This window comes from Xenopus tropicalis, chromosome 9 (genome assembly GCF_000004195.4).
Source record: "Xenopus tropicalis strain Nigerian chromosome 9, UCB_Xtro_10.0, whole genome shotgun sequence".
Classification (NCBI taxonomy): Eukaryota; Metazoa; Chordata; class Amphibia; order Anura; family Pipidae; genus Xenopus; species Xenopus tropicalis.
The window spans coordinates 13,832,753-13,847,812 of record NC_030685.2 but is presented as its reverse complement, the minus strand read 5'-3'; the positions used below and the strand labels follow the sequence as shown (position 1 = coordinate 13,847,812).

The following is a 15,060-nucleotide window of genomic DNA, read 5'->3' as shown; positions in this document are numbered from 1 at the left end:
CGGTCTGGCCCAGAAGGCATTAACACTGAACATTGGGCTGCTAAAAGCAAATATCCATTAGGAAACATGGCTGCTGCATGCACTTGACAGCCCTGTGCCCAATGCTGGATTAATACAGAGTTGGACTGGGGTACCCAAGGCCCACCACCCCAGCCACCACTGCTCCCTGCACCCACTCTGCACCCACCATTCCCGCTCCAGTGTGTCACTTACTTTGCTGTTAATAATGAAAGATGTCCGTGCATTCCACAGTGGACCACATGGCCATCTTTCATTTTTAACAGAGAAGTAAGTAGCATAGTGAAGCACGAGCAGTGGTGGCCGGGGGGCGGCTGGCTTGTGGGGAGGTAACAGGCTCAGGATTTTCCCAGTATTCCAGTGGGCCAGTCCAACCCTGAATACATATCTAGACACACTCCTAGGCCCAATCCTTCCCATACCCATTTGGTGCATATGCACCACCATCTTTATATATAAATAAGTGTATACATATATACACTATACACTATATATATTCATGTACATCAGGACTGTAAAAATCAGAGTTTTTATTAATTCAAAAACCCAACATTTTGGTCACAATCTGTAAAGGAACCAAACTGCTATAGGTACAATAGTTGTGCTTGGGAAGGCCACATATACCCAGTGACTACTAGCCTATAGTGGGAAAGGGCAGATCCACATTACCTAAAAAAAAAAATAAGAACTGGTGGCATTTAAACTTTTAGTATGGTGCAGAGAATGCTATTCTGATACAATATGCAGTTGGTCTCAATTTATTATTTGTGTTTTTTTTAATTATTTAGCTTATTGTTCAGCAGCTCTCTAATTTCAGCAGCTATCTGGTTTCTAGGGTCCAATTTAGCCTAGCAACCAGGCAGTGATTTGAAAGAGAGACAGGAAAATGAATAGAGGAGGGCCTAAATAAAAAGATAAGTAATAAAAAGGATCAATATCCAGAAATATGTAGCCTTACAGTAACCCTCAATTGAAAGCTGGAAAGAGTTAGAAGAACTATACAAAATAAAAAAACGAAGACCAACTGAAAAGTTGCTAAGAATAGGTCATTCTATAGCATACTAAAAGTTAACCTGCAGGTGAACCACCCCCTTACTATGGTTCCAATCCTCACAGATGGCTTATTGTGACTGGAGCCTATCAGAAACCCTGCAAAGAAGAGTAGAACAACAGAATAAAGAACAAGCAAAGATCTGCTTTTAGCATTTTCTTAGCACTTTTGCTTGTCCATTACAAACCCGGGAACAGACAGGTTACAGGATAACAAACTTCACCCTACAAACAAAGTGATGCAAATACAAGAAAAAAAATATATCGTAATAAATGGAGCACATATTTGGTGTACTGCAAACTGATTCATAAGTCGTGTGTAAATCAATAAATGAATAAAAAACGTTTTAAATGAACATAGCAGTGTCTCATTAAATCCTATCCTGGGGCTAAGGTGTCCAGAGGGAATATCCACCTTTTTGGCATCTCAGATGACAGAGTCCCTATCCCCCCCACCAGGTCTGTGTGGCCCGAATTGTGCCAGTCTGTGCCCAGCCTTCCAAAAATGTTTAGTAACAGGTTGTTCCGCTTTTCCCCATGGCAAGTGCTGATCCGACTGCACATCTATGATTATTCATCTGCTCACAATATGTCACTGTAACCTTCCCCAAATAAGCCAACCCACGTGGGCACCATGCCAAGTATGTCACGGATGTCCCTTCCTCCTCCAGCGAGGGGAGGGAATCAAGTCTACCCACAAAAAGAATGAGCAGAAAATGAGTCCTGCCACACTTAGAACACGTCATCAATATATCTCTTATAAAATAAGATGGGCCCACCCAACAAAGGTGTGATATACAGTAACTACCCTCATATTGAGCCATCTACAGACTGGCAAAGGATGGCACAACACTTTACCCCACAGCTATTTGCAGATAACACTTGTTCTCAAAAATAAAAGTTATGGGATAGGGTGATGTCTAACAAACTGCTCTTATATTCAGTAAGTGGACTGCCCTGGTGTTTCTGGGCCTACAAGCTTGTACATCCCATATAATGTTGGGCAATGGTGTAAAGACTGCTCCCCATCTATGGTCCCCAAGTGGCATCCTGCCGGTATTTTAAGACTCTGATTAAGTTGAATCGAGTGTCTGCTGTCACATAGAGTCTAGACTTTGCTCCAAAGGTTGTAAAAAAAAAAAAAAAATAACCAATGTAATTTACAATTGATTGGATTCGATAGCCAAGATGATAGGTTTCCCTGGCTGCTCTATTAATGACTTATGAATTTTGGGAGAATCTAAATAAAGTTTGATAATAAGAAAATCCCTAATCGTGGAGTCAACCCCCCCCCCCCCCCACACCCTTCGATGCCTAAATAGAAGATAGGTCCCTGGTTTAATGCCAGTTTATACTGGTTCCCGCCACCATTGTCCTCTTCCTGTTATTGCATACGGGGGGTATTGGGGGAATGGCCTGAGGGACAGTTCCAACATGTGGACCCCTAAAAAAATGAAAGGGGGCCAAGCACAACCAGAAATAGGTCACATGAATGAAAATGTCTGGGTGTAACAAGGGTGCGATGGTTTAAAAATGGCACAACTTTGGGTGTATAAATGTGGGCAGGTAGGTTATAGGTCCCACATGTAGCACAGAGGGCAGGGTACCCGATACATATGGGAACCAATACCCCTTTGGCTCTTTATTCAGCAACAGTTTGGTCCTCATTTTGTTACCCTCCCTGGGGTTGATTTCATGGCAGGCACCAGCCAAGGGCATTACCATTAGTTACCCCACACTTATCTATGACCCCTATGGCATTTAGCATTATCAGCATTTAACAGTGAGAGTGGGAACTCAGAGTTCTCTGGTGGGCCCTAGGGGGCCCAGTCCAACACGGTCTCTCCAACATATCATTTCGTTATGACGTCACTACTCCTCATTGCTGCTTTTTCAGATCCCAGTTTGCTCTCCAGTCATCAGAGTCCAACAGATTGCGATTGGTCACCCATCCGGATGCGGTCAGACCTGAGAGACACAAAAATAAAGCACAGAAATAAGCTATGACGTCTCCCCTCACCCCATGTATATACCCCCATGGAACATGTTTTCAGTACTGGGATGGTGTAATGCTGTATATTATACAGTAATAAAGGGGAAGTCAACCCCACCAGAGCATTTTGCACAATGAAAGCATATGTAATTCCAAGCAACTGTCTAGTATGGTTTATGAAATTACTACTGTGCTGTTTTTTGCAATGCTGGTCATGACTACATGTACCACTGAAACAATATAGTACTAATCAGCTCTCCTCCAGCTAAGACTCCTAATACCAACAGTCCCTTCTGCCACCGCTCTAACAGAGCTGGAAAGGAGACTTTATACAAACATGTAATACATTGTGACAAATGGAGTCTTGGCTGGGGAAGAGGTGCTACATTGTTATAATGTTTACAGAGTAACCCTTTTGAAATAAAAAATAACAAAAGTGGTATAAAGGTGATACCTTTATTGGCTAACTAAGATAACCATAGCAAGCTTTCAGAACATTTTAGTTCCTTTTTCAAGCTGATTACAATGAAGCTATGCTGCTCTCTGATATATATATATATACAACTTTCAGCTCATAGATCAAATACTGGTACATGTAGTCAGAACAGGCAGTATAGAGTACAGAAAGGAAAATATACTGCCTTAGAATTGCTTAGATTCAAATTTTCTTTCATTATACTATATCTAATGGACTTCCCCTTTAATCTGTACAGAATAAAGAGGGTCCCCTTAGTGATCCCCCTGGTTCCATAGCTTCTCATTTTTACCTTGCAGAAATGTGGGGAACATGCTGTTGATCTGGTTGTGGGTCTGTTCCAAAGCAGTGAAGCGGCCATGTTGTTCAAAACCTGTGCAAGGGCGGGAGCCCCTTCCTCTTACACACTGCAGCGCAGAAAGGATGGGAAAACTGCTAGATTTGTGGTGATCTTAAAAAAAAAACAAAAGCAAAAAAGCTTTATTTACACAAGCTATAGAGATGTGCATAGAAGGAGGGCAGAGTAGGGACAGATCAGGGCAACACAGGACTGAGGGCAGGCGGGTTTTTACCTGAGCTGCTGGTTTTCCTGTGAAGCATCTCTGCATGGACACAGGCTCTGATCATATCCACACTGGACGCTCGCTCATGTAGCACTACAGCCAAACTGCCTAGGGGAAGGGAAAGAGTTAATATTCACATAACTACAACAAAACCAGCCCAAACTCATGCAGAGAAAATGATAGGGAACAGATAATGTTACCTGTATCCTCTCTCCAGCCCAAAAGGTAAAGGGAATGGTTATCTTTCTTTAACTGCTCAAGCTCCGGGACACTGAGAGACACAGAGGAACAGTAAAAAAATAGGAACAATAAAAGATAGCAGAAAGTAAATATATATATATATATATATAGAGAGACAGAGAGAGAAAGAGAGAGAACCGCACATGCTAGGACTTAATATAAGTAAATATATATTTATATATATATTATATATCTCAGCAGTGTGAGTAGGGAGTGCTGGGATACAGGACATACACTGAACTAGCATTGTGAGCAGAGAATGCTGGGATATGGGATACAGGCCTGGGCTTGCAACCTTTGGGTTCTGGCAAATGCCAGAGGGGCTACTGTAAGATGCCACAGACAGTCACTATTTAGTGGGCTGGTGGGGGTGGGGTGCTGTATGGGCCTCTGTGTACTTTTGAATCTCAGTCCATGCCTGGACCAGTAGTGTGAGCAGGGAGTGCCGGGATATGGGCCAGAGACCAGTCTGTACCAGTAGTGTGAGCAGGGAATGCTGGGATATGGGCCAGAGACCAGTCTGTACCAGTAGTGTGAGCAGGGAATGCTGGGATATGGGCCAGAGACCAGTCTGTACCAGTAGTGTGAGCAGGGAATGCTGGGATATGGGCCAGAGACCAGACTGTACCAGCAGTGCGAACAGGGAATGCTGGGATATGGGCCAGAGACCAGTCTGTACCAGCAGTGTGAGCAGGGAATGCTGGAATATGGGCCAGAGACCAGTCTGTACCAGCAGTGTGAGCAGGGAATGCTGGGATATGGGCCAGAGACCAGTCTGTACAAGCAGTGCGAACAGGGAATGCTGGGATATGGGCCAGAGACCAGTCTGTACCAGCAGTGCGAACAGGGAATGCTGGGATATGGGCCAGAGACCAGTCTGTACCAGTAGTGCGAGCAGGGAATGCTGGAATATGGGCCAGAGACCAGTCTGTACCAGTAGTGTGAGCAGGGAATGCTGGGATATGGGCCAGAGACCAGTCTGTACCAGTAGTGTGAGCAGGGAATGCTGGAATATGGGCCAGAGACCAGGCTGTACCAGTAGTGTGAGCAGGGAATGCTGGGATATGGGCCAGAGACCAGGCTGTACCAGTAGTGTGAGCAGGGCATGCTGGGATATGGGCCAGAGGCCAGGCTGTACCAGTAGTGTGAGCAGGGCATGCTGGGATATGGGCCAGAGACCAGGCTGTACCAGCAGTGTGAGCAGGGAATGCTGGGATATGGGCCAGAGACCAGTCTGTACCAGTAGTGTGAGCAGGGAATGCTGGGATATGGGCCAGAGACCAGTCTGTACCAGTAGTGTGAGCAGGGAATGCTGGGATATGGGCCAGAGACCAGTCTGTACCAGTAGTGTGAGCAGGGAATGCTGGGATATGGGCCAGAGACCAGGCTGTACCAGTAGTGTGAGCAGGGAATGCTGGGATATGGGCCAGAGACCAGTCTGTACCAGCAGTGTGAGCAGGGAATGCTGGGATATGGGCCAGAGACCAGTCTGTACCAGTAGTGTGAGCAGGGAATGCTGGGATATGGGCCAGAGACCAGGCTGTACCAGTAGTGTGAGCAGGGAATGCTGGGATATGGGCCAGAGACCAGGCTGTACCAGTAGTGTGAGCAGGGAATGCTGGGATATGGGCCAGAGACCAGTCTGTACCAGTAGTGTGAGCAGGGAATGCTGGGATATGGGCCAGAGACCAGTCTGTACCAGTAGTGTGAGCAGGGAATGCTGGGATATGGGCCAGAGACCAGTCTGTACCAGTAGTGTGAGCAGGCAGGGAATGCTGGGATATGGGCCAGAGACCAGTCTGTACCAGTAGTGTGAGGACACCCCACATCAGTACTAAATAGCAGTGACCTTGTGGCTGAGCAGGGCTGAGAAGCAGCGACAGAGGTACAGAGGCTAAAGCACTACACCTGGAGGCCAGATAGCTCAGGGGAACGCCAAGATTGATTGGTGCCTGAGAGCCCAGACCTGCCAAGAAAAAAAATAAAAGTAAAATCAACTCCCGCTCTTATGTGCCTATTAGTCATTACAAAGTCTAATTTTTATGGTGCTGCCAATGTGCGTTAAATAATAAAGTCTCCCCTAGCACCCCCCCACCTTCCTACAGATTAATCCTCTCCCCCAGCATCTCACCTGTCATTATTACTGGCCTCTTCTAGCCCTGCCCATGTAGGTTCATTCCTCTGTATAACCGTGGGGTCTGTCACTGCCTAAAGTGGCTTCAGGTGGCATTCAGAGTTCCTGTATATATACCATTAACTGTCACATGTCCCTAAACAGCGCATTTACCTCTTACATTTACCTCAGCCCCATCTCAGATTTGTACCCAGTCTCACATTTACATTTACCTCTCCCCATCTCAGATTTGTACCCAGTCTCACATTTACATTTACCTCAGCCCCATCTCAGATTTGTACCCAGCCTCACATTTACATTTACCTCAGCCCCATCTCAGATTTGTACCCAGCCTCACATTTACATTTACCTCAGCCCCATCTCAGATTTGTACCCAGCCTCACATTTACATTTACCTCAGCCCCATCTCAGATTTGTACCCAGTCTCACATTTACATTTACCTCAGCCCCATCTCAGATTTGTACCCAGTCTCACATTTACATTTACCTCAGCCCCATCTCAGATTTGTACCCAGTCTCACATTTACATTTACCTCAGCCCCATCTCAGATTTGTACCCAGTCTCACATTTACATTTACCTCAGCCCCATCTCAGATTTGTACCCAGCCTCACATTTACCTCAGCCCCATCTCAGATTTGTACCCATCTCACATTTACATTTACCTCAGCCCCATCTCAGATTTGTACCCAGCCTCACATTTACCTCAGCCCCATCTCAGATTTGTACCCAGCCTCACATTTACATTTACCTCAGCCCCATCTCAGATTTGTACCCAGCCTCACATTTACATTTACCTCAGCCCCATCTCAGATTTGTACCCAGCCTCACATTTACATTTACCTCAGCCCCATCTCAGATTTGTACCCATCCTCACATTTACCTCAGCCCCATCTCAGATTTGTACCCATCTCACATTTACATTTACCTCAGCCCCATCTCAGATTTGTACCCAGCCTCACATTTACATTTACCTCAGCCCCATCTCAGATTTGTACCCAGCCTCACATTTACATTTACCTCAGCCCCATCTCAGATTTGTACCCAGCCTGACATTTACATTTACCTCAGCCCCATCTCAGATTTGTACCCGTCCTCACATTGTCACCTATACTCTACCTCACAATTACATTGACACCCATACTGTCCCCTCAACATCCATGTTTTACCCGGTAAAAGCGGCTCCCGGAGATTTGCTGCCTCCGGATCAAGGATCTTCCCCTCCTTCAGGTAATGGTGCAACACAATGCTGAGCCTTGATTGGTTAAGAGTTTCCATAATGACAGATCGGACGGCTCGATAATTTGCGTAGAGGTGAAGGATGGTCAGGAGGAAGAAGAGTAAATATGTCGCCCTGCAAAGGTGGCCCAGTGAGTATTGGACAGTTACACAACACACTAACACTACTGAGCCTCTTGGGAGGTGCCAGATACTTACATCATACTGTCCGATACTAGTGGGACAAGAAAGAGGCTGACCAGCAGGCCGGCTAGATTCACCAGGGTCTCCTGCAAGACAATAGAAGATTATTAGAGGGATTGTTTTTTTTTCGTATGTAGTGATAACTTGAGACAATTTGCAATTGGTCTTCATTTTTTATCGTATTTCAATTATTTATCCATTTTTTCAGCAGCTCTCCAGTTTGGAATTTCAACAGATATCTGGTTGCCAGGGTCTTGTTTACCTTAGCAACCAGGCAGTGGCTTGAATGAGCGACTGGAATATGAATAGGAGAGGGACTGAATAGAAAGATAAGGAATAAAAAGTAACAATAATAATAAAACTGTAGTCTCACAGAGCACTTGGATTATGGCTGCCAGGAAAGATGTAAAAGAGAAAGGCAAATAATACAAGAACTATAAAAAATAAATAATGAAGACCAACTGCAAAGTTGCTAGGTAAAGGACATTCTAAAACTAAAAAGTTATCTAAAAGTTAGCTTAAGGGTGAACCTCCCCTTTAATCTCCCACAATGGGGAGTCTGGGTAATAAACATTTAGTTGTAGCATCCACTGACAATTTTGTGGCAGGGCTCAACACCAAGCAACATGAAATCTTACCTGGCTTCCATCTTTGGCACACACGTCAGCCATATTGTCCCGCTTGGCCTGGTGGACAGTGATAGCAGCTCTTGTGGCACCTCCTGCCACTCCCACAATGCACTGTAGCCCAGAAAAGAGAGATACTGAATTAACTGGCACACATTTTTACAGCGCCACGTACACTAAGGAGCCCTCAAATTCGTAAAAACTCCACATGGTATAAATTCTAATAAGTTTGATCATTGTTATATTTATAAAATGTCTGAAAAGTTTCGAAAAATTTGAGTTTAAACAAACATTCATTTCCAGGTATCCTCTTTATTTTTTCCAAACAGGAAGTGCTCCAGCAGTCATTTTGAGAGCATTGGTGCTCATTCTTGGAAAACAATATTGTGTTTAAGTTTCACTTGAAACTAGGTTAAACAGAAAACAATGATGGGATTAACTTCCCCTTGAAACTGGGTGAAACAGAAAACAATAAGGGAATTAACTTGAAAATACGTCAAGGACAGGCTGTCACTGACTATTCAATTCCTCTACTATTCTAAGCCCCCATAGGACTCAATGGTACTCAACAGATCAAATCTACTGAAACAATATCAGAAAAATCGAGTACTGGCAAAAACCCATTTGTAAATTATCTAGAAGTAAAAAAAAAAAATTTACTTTTTCTCAAAATTGCTGAGTGAATGTGCCCCTATACGTGCACAATGAGTTTGCAAACCCACTACAAACTCATAACAGCATATGAACTAATATGGCTGTGTTACCTTGAACACTCCTGCTGCGCACACAGTCAAAGTAAAGCATGATGGGAAAACCGGCGCCATGATCTCCATGAAAATAGCAATATCATTCAGAAGATCAGCGAAAAGCCTGAGAGAGAGAGAGAGAGAGAGAGAGAAGGTCAGATCATCCAGGGCCGGAACTAGGGGTAGGCAGAAGAGGCAGCTGCCTAGGGCACAAAGATTGAGGGGCGCCAGGCAGAAGCCTCTCCTGCCTACCCCTAGTGCTACTTTGTCATTGCCTCCGCCGCTTGTCATTAGCGACGGAGGCAATGACTGATCTAATCCCCCCGCCCCGCGAGGTGGGCGGAGTTGGCCGACCGGGTTGCCTAGGGCGCCCAGTCGGCTTGGCCCGCCCCTGAGATCATCCACATTGCACCCCACTGCTTGGCGTAAACCATCCACACCACCCAGGCCATTATTCCATGTGAGCGTCATGTGATCAGATTCACTTCCAAATAGGTCAGACCAACTGGAGAAGGCCATGATAATAGGGAAAGGGTGCTCCTTGGCTTAAAGTGGTGGTTTACCTTATATCTAAAGTTAACCTTTTGTATGTTATAGAATGCCCAATTCTAAGCTACTTTTCAATTGGTTTTCATTATTTATTTGTTACAGTGATTTATTTGTACAATTATTTGCCGCCTTCTTCCAGCTTTTAAATGAGGGTCACTGACCCTGGCAGCCAAAAACTATTGTTTTGTGAGGCTAGAATTCCATTGTTATTATATACCAAACTCTCATCCAAACCACTCCATGATTGCTATGGTATCTTGGGCCCTAGCAACCAAATAGCTGTGAAACTCCAAAGTGGAGAGCTCCTGAACTGAAAATGAAAACTAAAAATGAAACTAAAAAAACTACAAATAGTAAAAAAAAAGACCAATTGCAAATAGTCTCAGAATATAACTCTCTACGTCATATTAACGTTAACTTAAAGGTGAACAACCCCTTTATGGGTGAAATATGAACCCCAACTACTTATGGCAAAGGACTTTTAGACTATGGGGGGAAACATTTACAATACTGGACCCACACACACTGGATGTTCATACGAGTGCTTTACCTCCATCTTTTAGCGTCACAGTCAAGTCGGCTCCTAAAGAATAGTAAGAAAGAAATGAGGACAGATTGAACAAGTGTTGAGGCCCCAAGGCTAAGCAGTGGTGCAACTTGCAATCCATGAGCTACCTACAACTGCAGGCCCCTAATTGGCCTACTACATGGAAAGAGTTGCACAGCGCTGCTTTATATCATGCACATAGGAGCCCACATTAAATCAGCCCAGATACAGAGATACAAACCCTTTCATCCATGCAAAGAGAATCCTTCCCACCATTCCTGTACCATCTGTAGGGGGCAGAAAAATAAATATGCCACAGTTAGAGGCAGTTTAAAGGGGAACTCCGGCTTCTGAACCAAAATTTGGTAACAGGCCTCACACAACATAGAAACCCCAAATATACCTATTACTCTAGTCTGTTCCTTCCAAAAGTATGAATCTTTCTGCATCATTTTAAATCCTGGCAGGGGAGGAAGGACTAAAACATTGATGTTACAAATTGTAACAACTTCTCCACAGCATGCAGGAACTACATAAACCACAATGCATTGCACTGTGATGTTCCTTTCCTTATTGACATCACGCATGCAGGGAATTGTGGGATGTGGAGGATGCAAGCTGAGGACAGGCAACTACTGTTACATTTATTTGAGTCTCAAAGTAGCCAGATCAGCAGGGGAACAGGGGGTGGGGCTTAGGGAACTGTTCCAAACCATATTATTGCATTATAAATCATGAAAACCTATTGTACAGCACTGCGGAATATGTTGGCGCTTTATAAATAAATGTTAATAACAATAATAATGAAAAGGCTGCATATTTTTTAAGTGATGTATATTGCAAAGTTGATTGAAATTTCTGTTTCAAAAAGCTATGTTTGGGTGGAGATGCCCTTTGAAGGAAAACTACTGCTACACTTTATGAGTTTGGCTCTGTTCCTAACAGGTATCCGTTTGTAAGCAACTGCATTCATTTGCTTTAGACTCTGTATTTGGGAAGAAAAGGGCTGACATTTAAAGGCTAACAGCTGATGATGTCAGCGCAATGACCTCATAAGTGAGATGAGATGACTGGTGACTTCACTAAAATGGAATCAGTTGAAAGTATCCCAAGGGGCTGATGTTTTTGCATTTCCAGCACAAGAGTATGCAGGCAATACAAGGGGTTCTATTTAGGATGTATAAGGTGCTCAACAGATGTGCTGGGTTCTGCAAGGTTCCTTAGGACACCTGTTGGGTGCTCAACTGTGCAAAGCACTGCCGTGCCACGAGCTATGCAAGACACAGCAGAGGCACTGGCTAGATTCTGGAATCAATTTTAAGGGCACAAGGTGACTATAATGCCTACATTGCATTTGTGGAGCCAACCAGTGATCTGCATCGAAATATCCCCCCATAAATGTCTGTCCTGTAATTCCGACCCACAAGGTACCTCTAAGGATCCATGTGATGGTTGCAGCTGCTACCGTGGCAGTGCTGTCCCCGACACCTGATCCGCGCAGAAGGGATTGTGTGGCCAATGACCCGGTTACACTGCTGGAGAATGCCTGCAATAAAGCCATTTGGAATGGGAAAAATACATAAATGGGGAAAGAAGAAGCAAGTGGGGTACAGCAGGGTAATGGGGGGCAGATATTACCTGTATGGTGTCCCAAAGCTGATATGCCAAATAGTCTTTACTGACACTGTCCGGATATCCATGGGGAAGAAGCAGGGACTGAAAGACACAATGGAAAGAGAGGATAAAAGGTGGAATTGAGGGGGATTGAAACTTTCCCTGCTAGACAGAGTGAAACAATGCAACCATCAATTCTCCCTTCAGCCATTTCCAACCCCTGAATCCTCACCACGAAGAAGTCTCTCAGTGAGCGGTAGCCATGCTCAGCAGGGTGCCTCTCGCACACCAGGCTGCCGTTACTTCCCTCCAGGTACCTATGGGTGCGGCTCGATCCGTAACGCTCTGTGCAGATCAGCGCTGAACCCTGGGAGGTCCCCAGTTTGTCACTCGTCTTCATCCCTGGGGCACTGTGTGACATCAGAGCTGCACCCTCTGACATCAGCGTGGCACAAGTGTGATTGTGCCTCCAAGCCTAAAAAAAAAAAATACACAGAGGCATTTTTTAGGCAGAGACCTACCAATGAATAATATATAATGTAATAAAACAACTGGGTGGTGTTGTATCCCCCACTTCAAAGCTGATTGCTCATTGAGCCCCCCACTGACCTGGAAAATGCCACTCACACCTTTCCCAGGCAAGTGAATGGGAGGTGGCAGTTAGGCAGTTTTGGGGTGCTTTTCTACCAGCTGAGCCAGTGTGTCATCAGCCTAAGGTAAGCGATGCTTATTGAAACATGTTGTGATAGGGACTTTAGATTGTTAGCTCCACTGGGACAGGGACAGATATCAATAACAATCTCTGCAATCATGTCTCTGCAAATAATGAATAATACATAAAATAAAAATGTGGGGAGGAGCTTGTGCCACCAGGCTCAATGTCAATTGTGTTCTGTATTTCATGGCTGGGCAGTTAGTGAGGGCACAGAGCAGCTATCCCTGGGCTATTAAGGCATTGCATGTTCTAGTAGGGTAACATTGTGGGCCCTGCAAGAATTTTTTTTTTGGGCCCCCCACACTAAATTGTGGGTCACAGAAGATTTTGCAGGTGCAGTGTGCAGAATCATCACCTTTTGGGCTGCGTAAGGCAGTAAAAGGGTACTATTGGGGCTGTGAAATGTGCTAGGGGTGTATGTTGGGTTCTGAACACCTTTTGGGCTGAGCAACATGCTAGAGGCTGGATTGTGCAAAGCACTGCCAGGTCCTTCATGAGCTACACAGGCCCCCTGTATAGAGGAAATAGTTCCTGGCCCAACTGTGGCCCTTGTTATGCTTCCTCTCATAGGCGGATTTTCAATAAGGCTAGGGGAGGCTAAGCCTCCCTAAACCTGCTTTGGCACCTTAGAAAAACAAAACAAAAAAAAAAAAAACCTCGCTCTGTTTCTGCACTGTCCGGCAAATATTCTCCTGTTCCTGCAAGCTCCGGTTCTGCTGTAATCAGCTACGCTCTGATTGGATCTTTCTTCTTGTGGATTCCCCAATCAGAGCACAGCTTTCTTGACAGACAGTAAAATTGACCAATCAAGGCACAGATGCAGACAGGGCTCGGGAGATATTACAAACTGCTTTTACATCCTAAGCATTTTAGGGTTAAAAAAAACACTCCCACCCGCACTTTTGCACAGTGTCCCTGGAAGTCAGTGGGAACCGCAAAATATAGTTAGGAAAAAATAGTATAGAAAAAGAAACATATATCCCAGAGCCCCCCCCCTCCTCACCCCCTATAGTTACACCACTGACATCTAGCTTTTGCTAAAGAACAGATTGCAGGAGCTGCCATAAAGCCAAAGACGTTCTATGCCAAAAATGAAATGAAGAGGTCAAAAACCCATCAATAAATGCCAATTGGCTAAATGACTGGGGCACTCAGTGGTGTGTAGCATAAGGGCCCTCTGCAGTTGTGTAGAGTGTATCAGGTTGTGTCATGGGGAGTCCCTGATGGTCAAAGATAGAGCAATGCACCTATGCTGGGGCTCATCTGCTAAAACCTATGTAAAACAATCAATATTAAAGTTAAACCTGCAGCCAGTAGTGATGCTGTGCCCCCCCCCCCCCAATTACATAACAGTTCCCTCTCCCACAGCAGCAGTAGCGCTGTTCCTATTGGGCACGGAGATACCCAGCAGCCGTTGGCAGCTCATTTGCATATCAGTTAGGGTGCCAGTTTCTGTTACAAAGAGAGAAATAGGCTCATTTCTGCTTTGATTAAGAAACCCGAGGAACGCGCAGGGATAATATTGATGACAAGCACAACACTGTGCACTGAAATTGGCAACTTTATACAAAATGTCTCTACAAGGTAAAATAGTCAGCAATTTAGGGGTATAAATAGCCCCCGGACTGGTCAATTGGTTTGTGCCAACAGGCCTGGGAGGCAGTTGGTGCCATGCTGTCACATGGGGAATGTCATGTGGTAGATGGGACACAATCCCAGTGTCCCATGTTAGGGGTCGTCGTGCTGCCAAGCTCGATGGCCAAACAAATACAACCAGTCTGGGTGATGGATAATGTCATCCCACGCGCTGGATGAGGCAGGGACGGCCTGGGAACCAAGCTACTGAGGTCAGCCTGCGTGTTTGACCGTGGCACGCACTGCTGGCGTAGCAGTCACAGCATGGGGCCAACAGGAGTTGTGCACGCGTTTTTATCCCCCCAATCAATAACATTCTTTCTTTTTCACAATTCTTCTCACCCAATCATGCAAAGTACAACCTGCTAGAGCCGTACCACTCAGATGTGCTGCTGGGGGCCACTGCAAAAAATACAAATAATACAAAAAAATAAGGTAAATAAGACCCTAGCAACCAGATAGCTGCTGAAATACCAAATGGAGAGCTGAACAGAGACCTGAACAAAAAAGCTAAAATGGAGAGCTGAAAAAAAGCTAAATAACTGAAAAACCATGAAAAATAAAAGAGGACCAATTGCAAATTGTCTCAGAATATCAATGCCTACATCATATTAAAAGTGAATTAAAGGTGAACTACCCCTTTAAGCTAACTGATCACAAACACAAATGGACGGAGAACCCCTCACAAAAGTGCACGGATGAATACTTTTACATCCTAAGCATTTTAGGGTTAA

The 15,060-nt window shown here is 44.8% G+C and overlaps 1 protein-coding gene across 1 annotated transcript; it reads right to left on the bottom strand.

Moving 5' to 3' along the window:
- Positions 1-518: 518 nt before the first annotated feature.
- c16orf58 (chromosome 16 open reading frame 58) lies at positions 519-14,706 on the bottom strand. The gene is made up of 15 exons (XM_031892836.1): positions 14,669-14,706; positions 12,209-12,451; positions 12,001-12,078; positions 11,794-11,908; positions 10,604-10,649; positions 10,366-10,398; positions 9,285-9,390; positions 8,533-8,634; positions 7,910-7,980; positions 7,642-7,826; positions 6,248-6,305; positions 4,300-4,370; positions 4,109-4,207; positions 3,829-3,987; positions 519-3,036 (listed from the first exon to the last, which is right to left on the bottom strand). The coding sequence occupies exons 2-15, from the start codon at positions 12,416-12,418 to the stop codon at positions 2,948-2,950; spliced, it is 1,422 nt and encodes a 473-aa protein (XP_031748696.1). The 5' UTR covers positions 12,419-12,451; positions 14,669-14,706; the 3' UTR covers positions 519-2,947.
- Between the last annotated feature and the right edge of the window lie 354 nt (positions 14,707-15,060).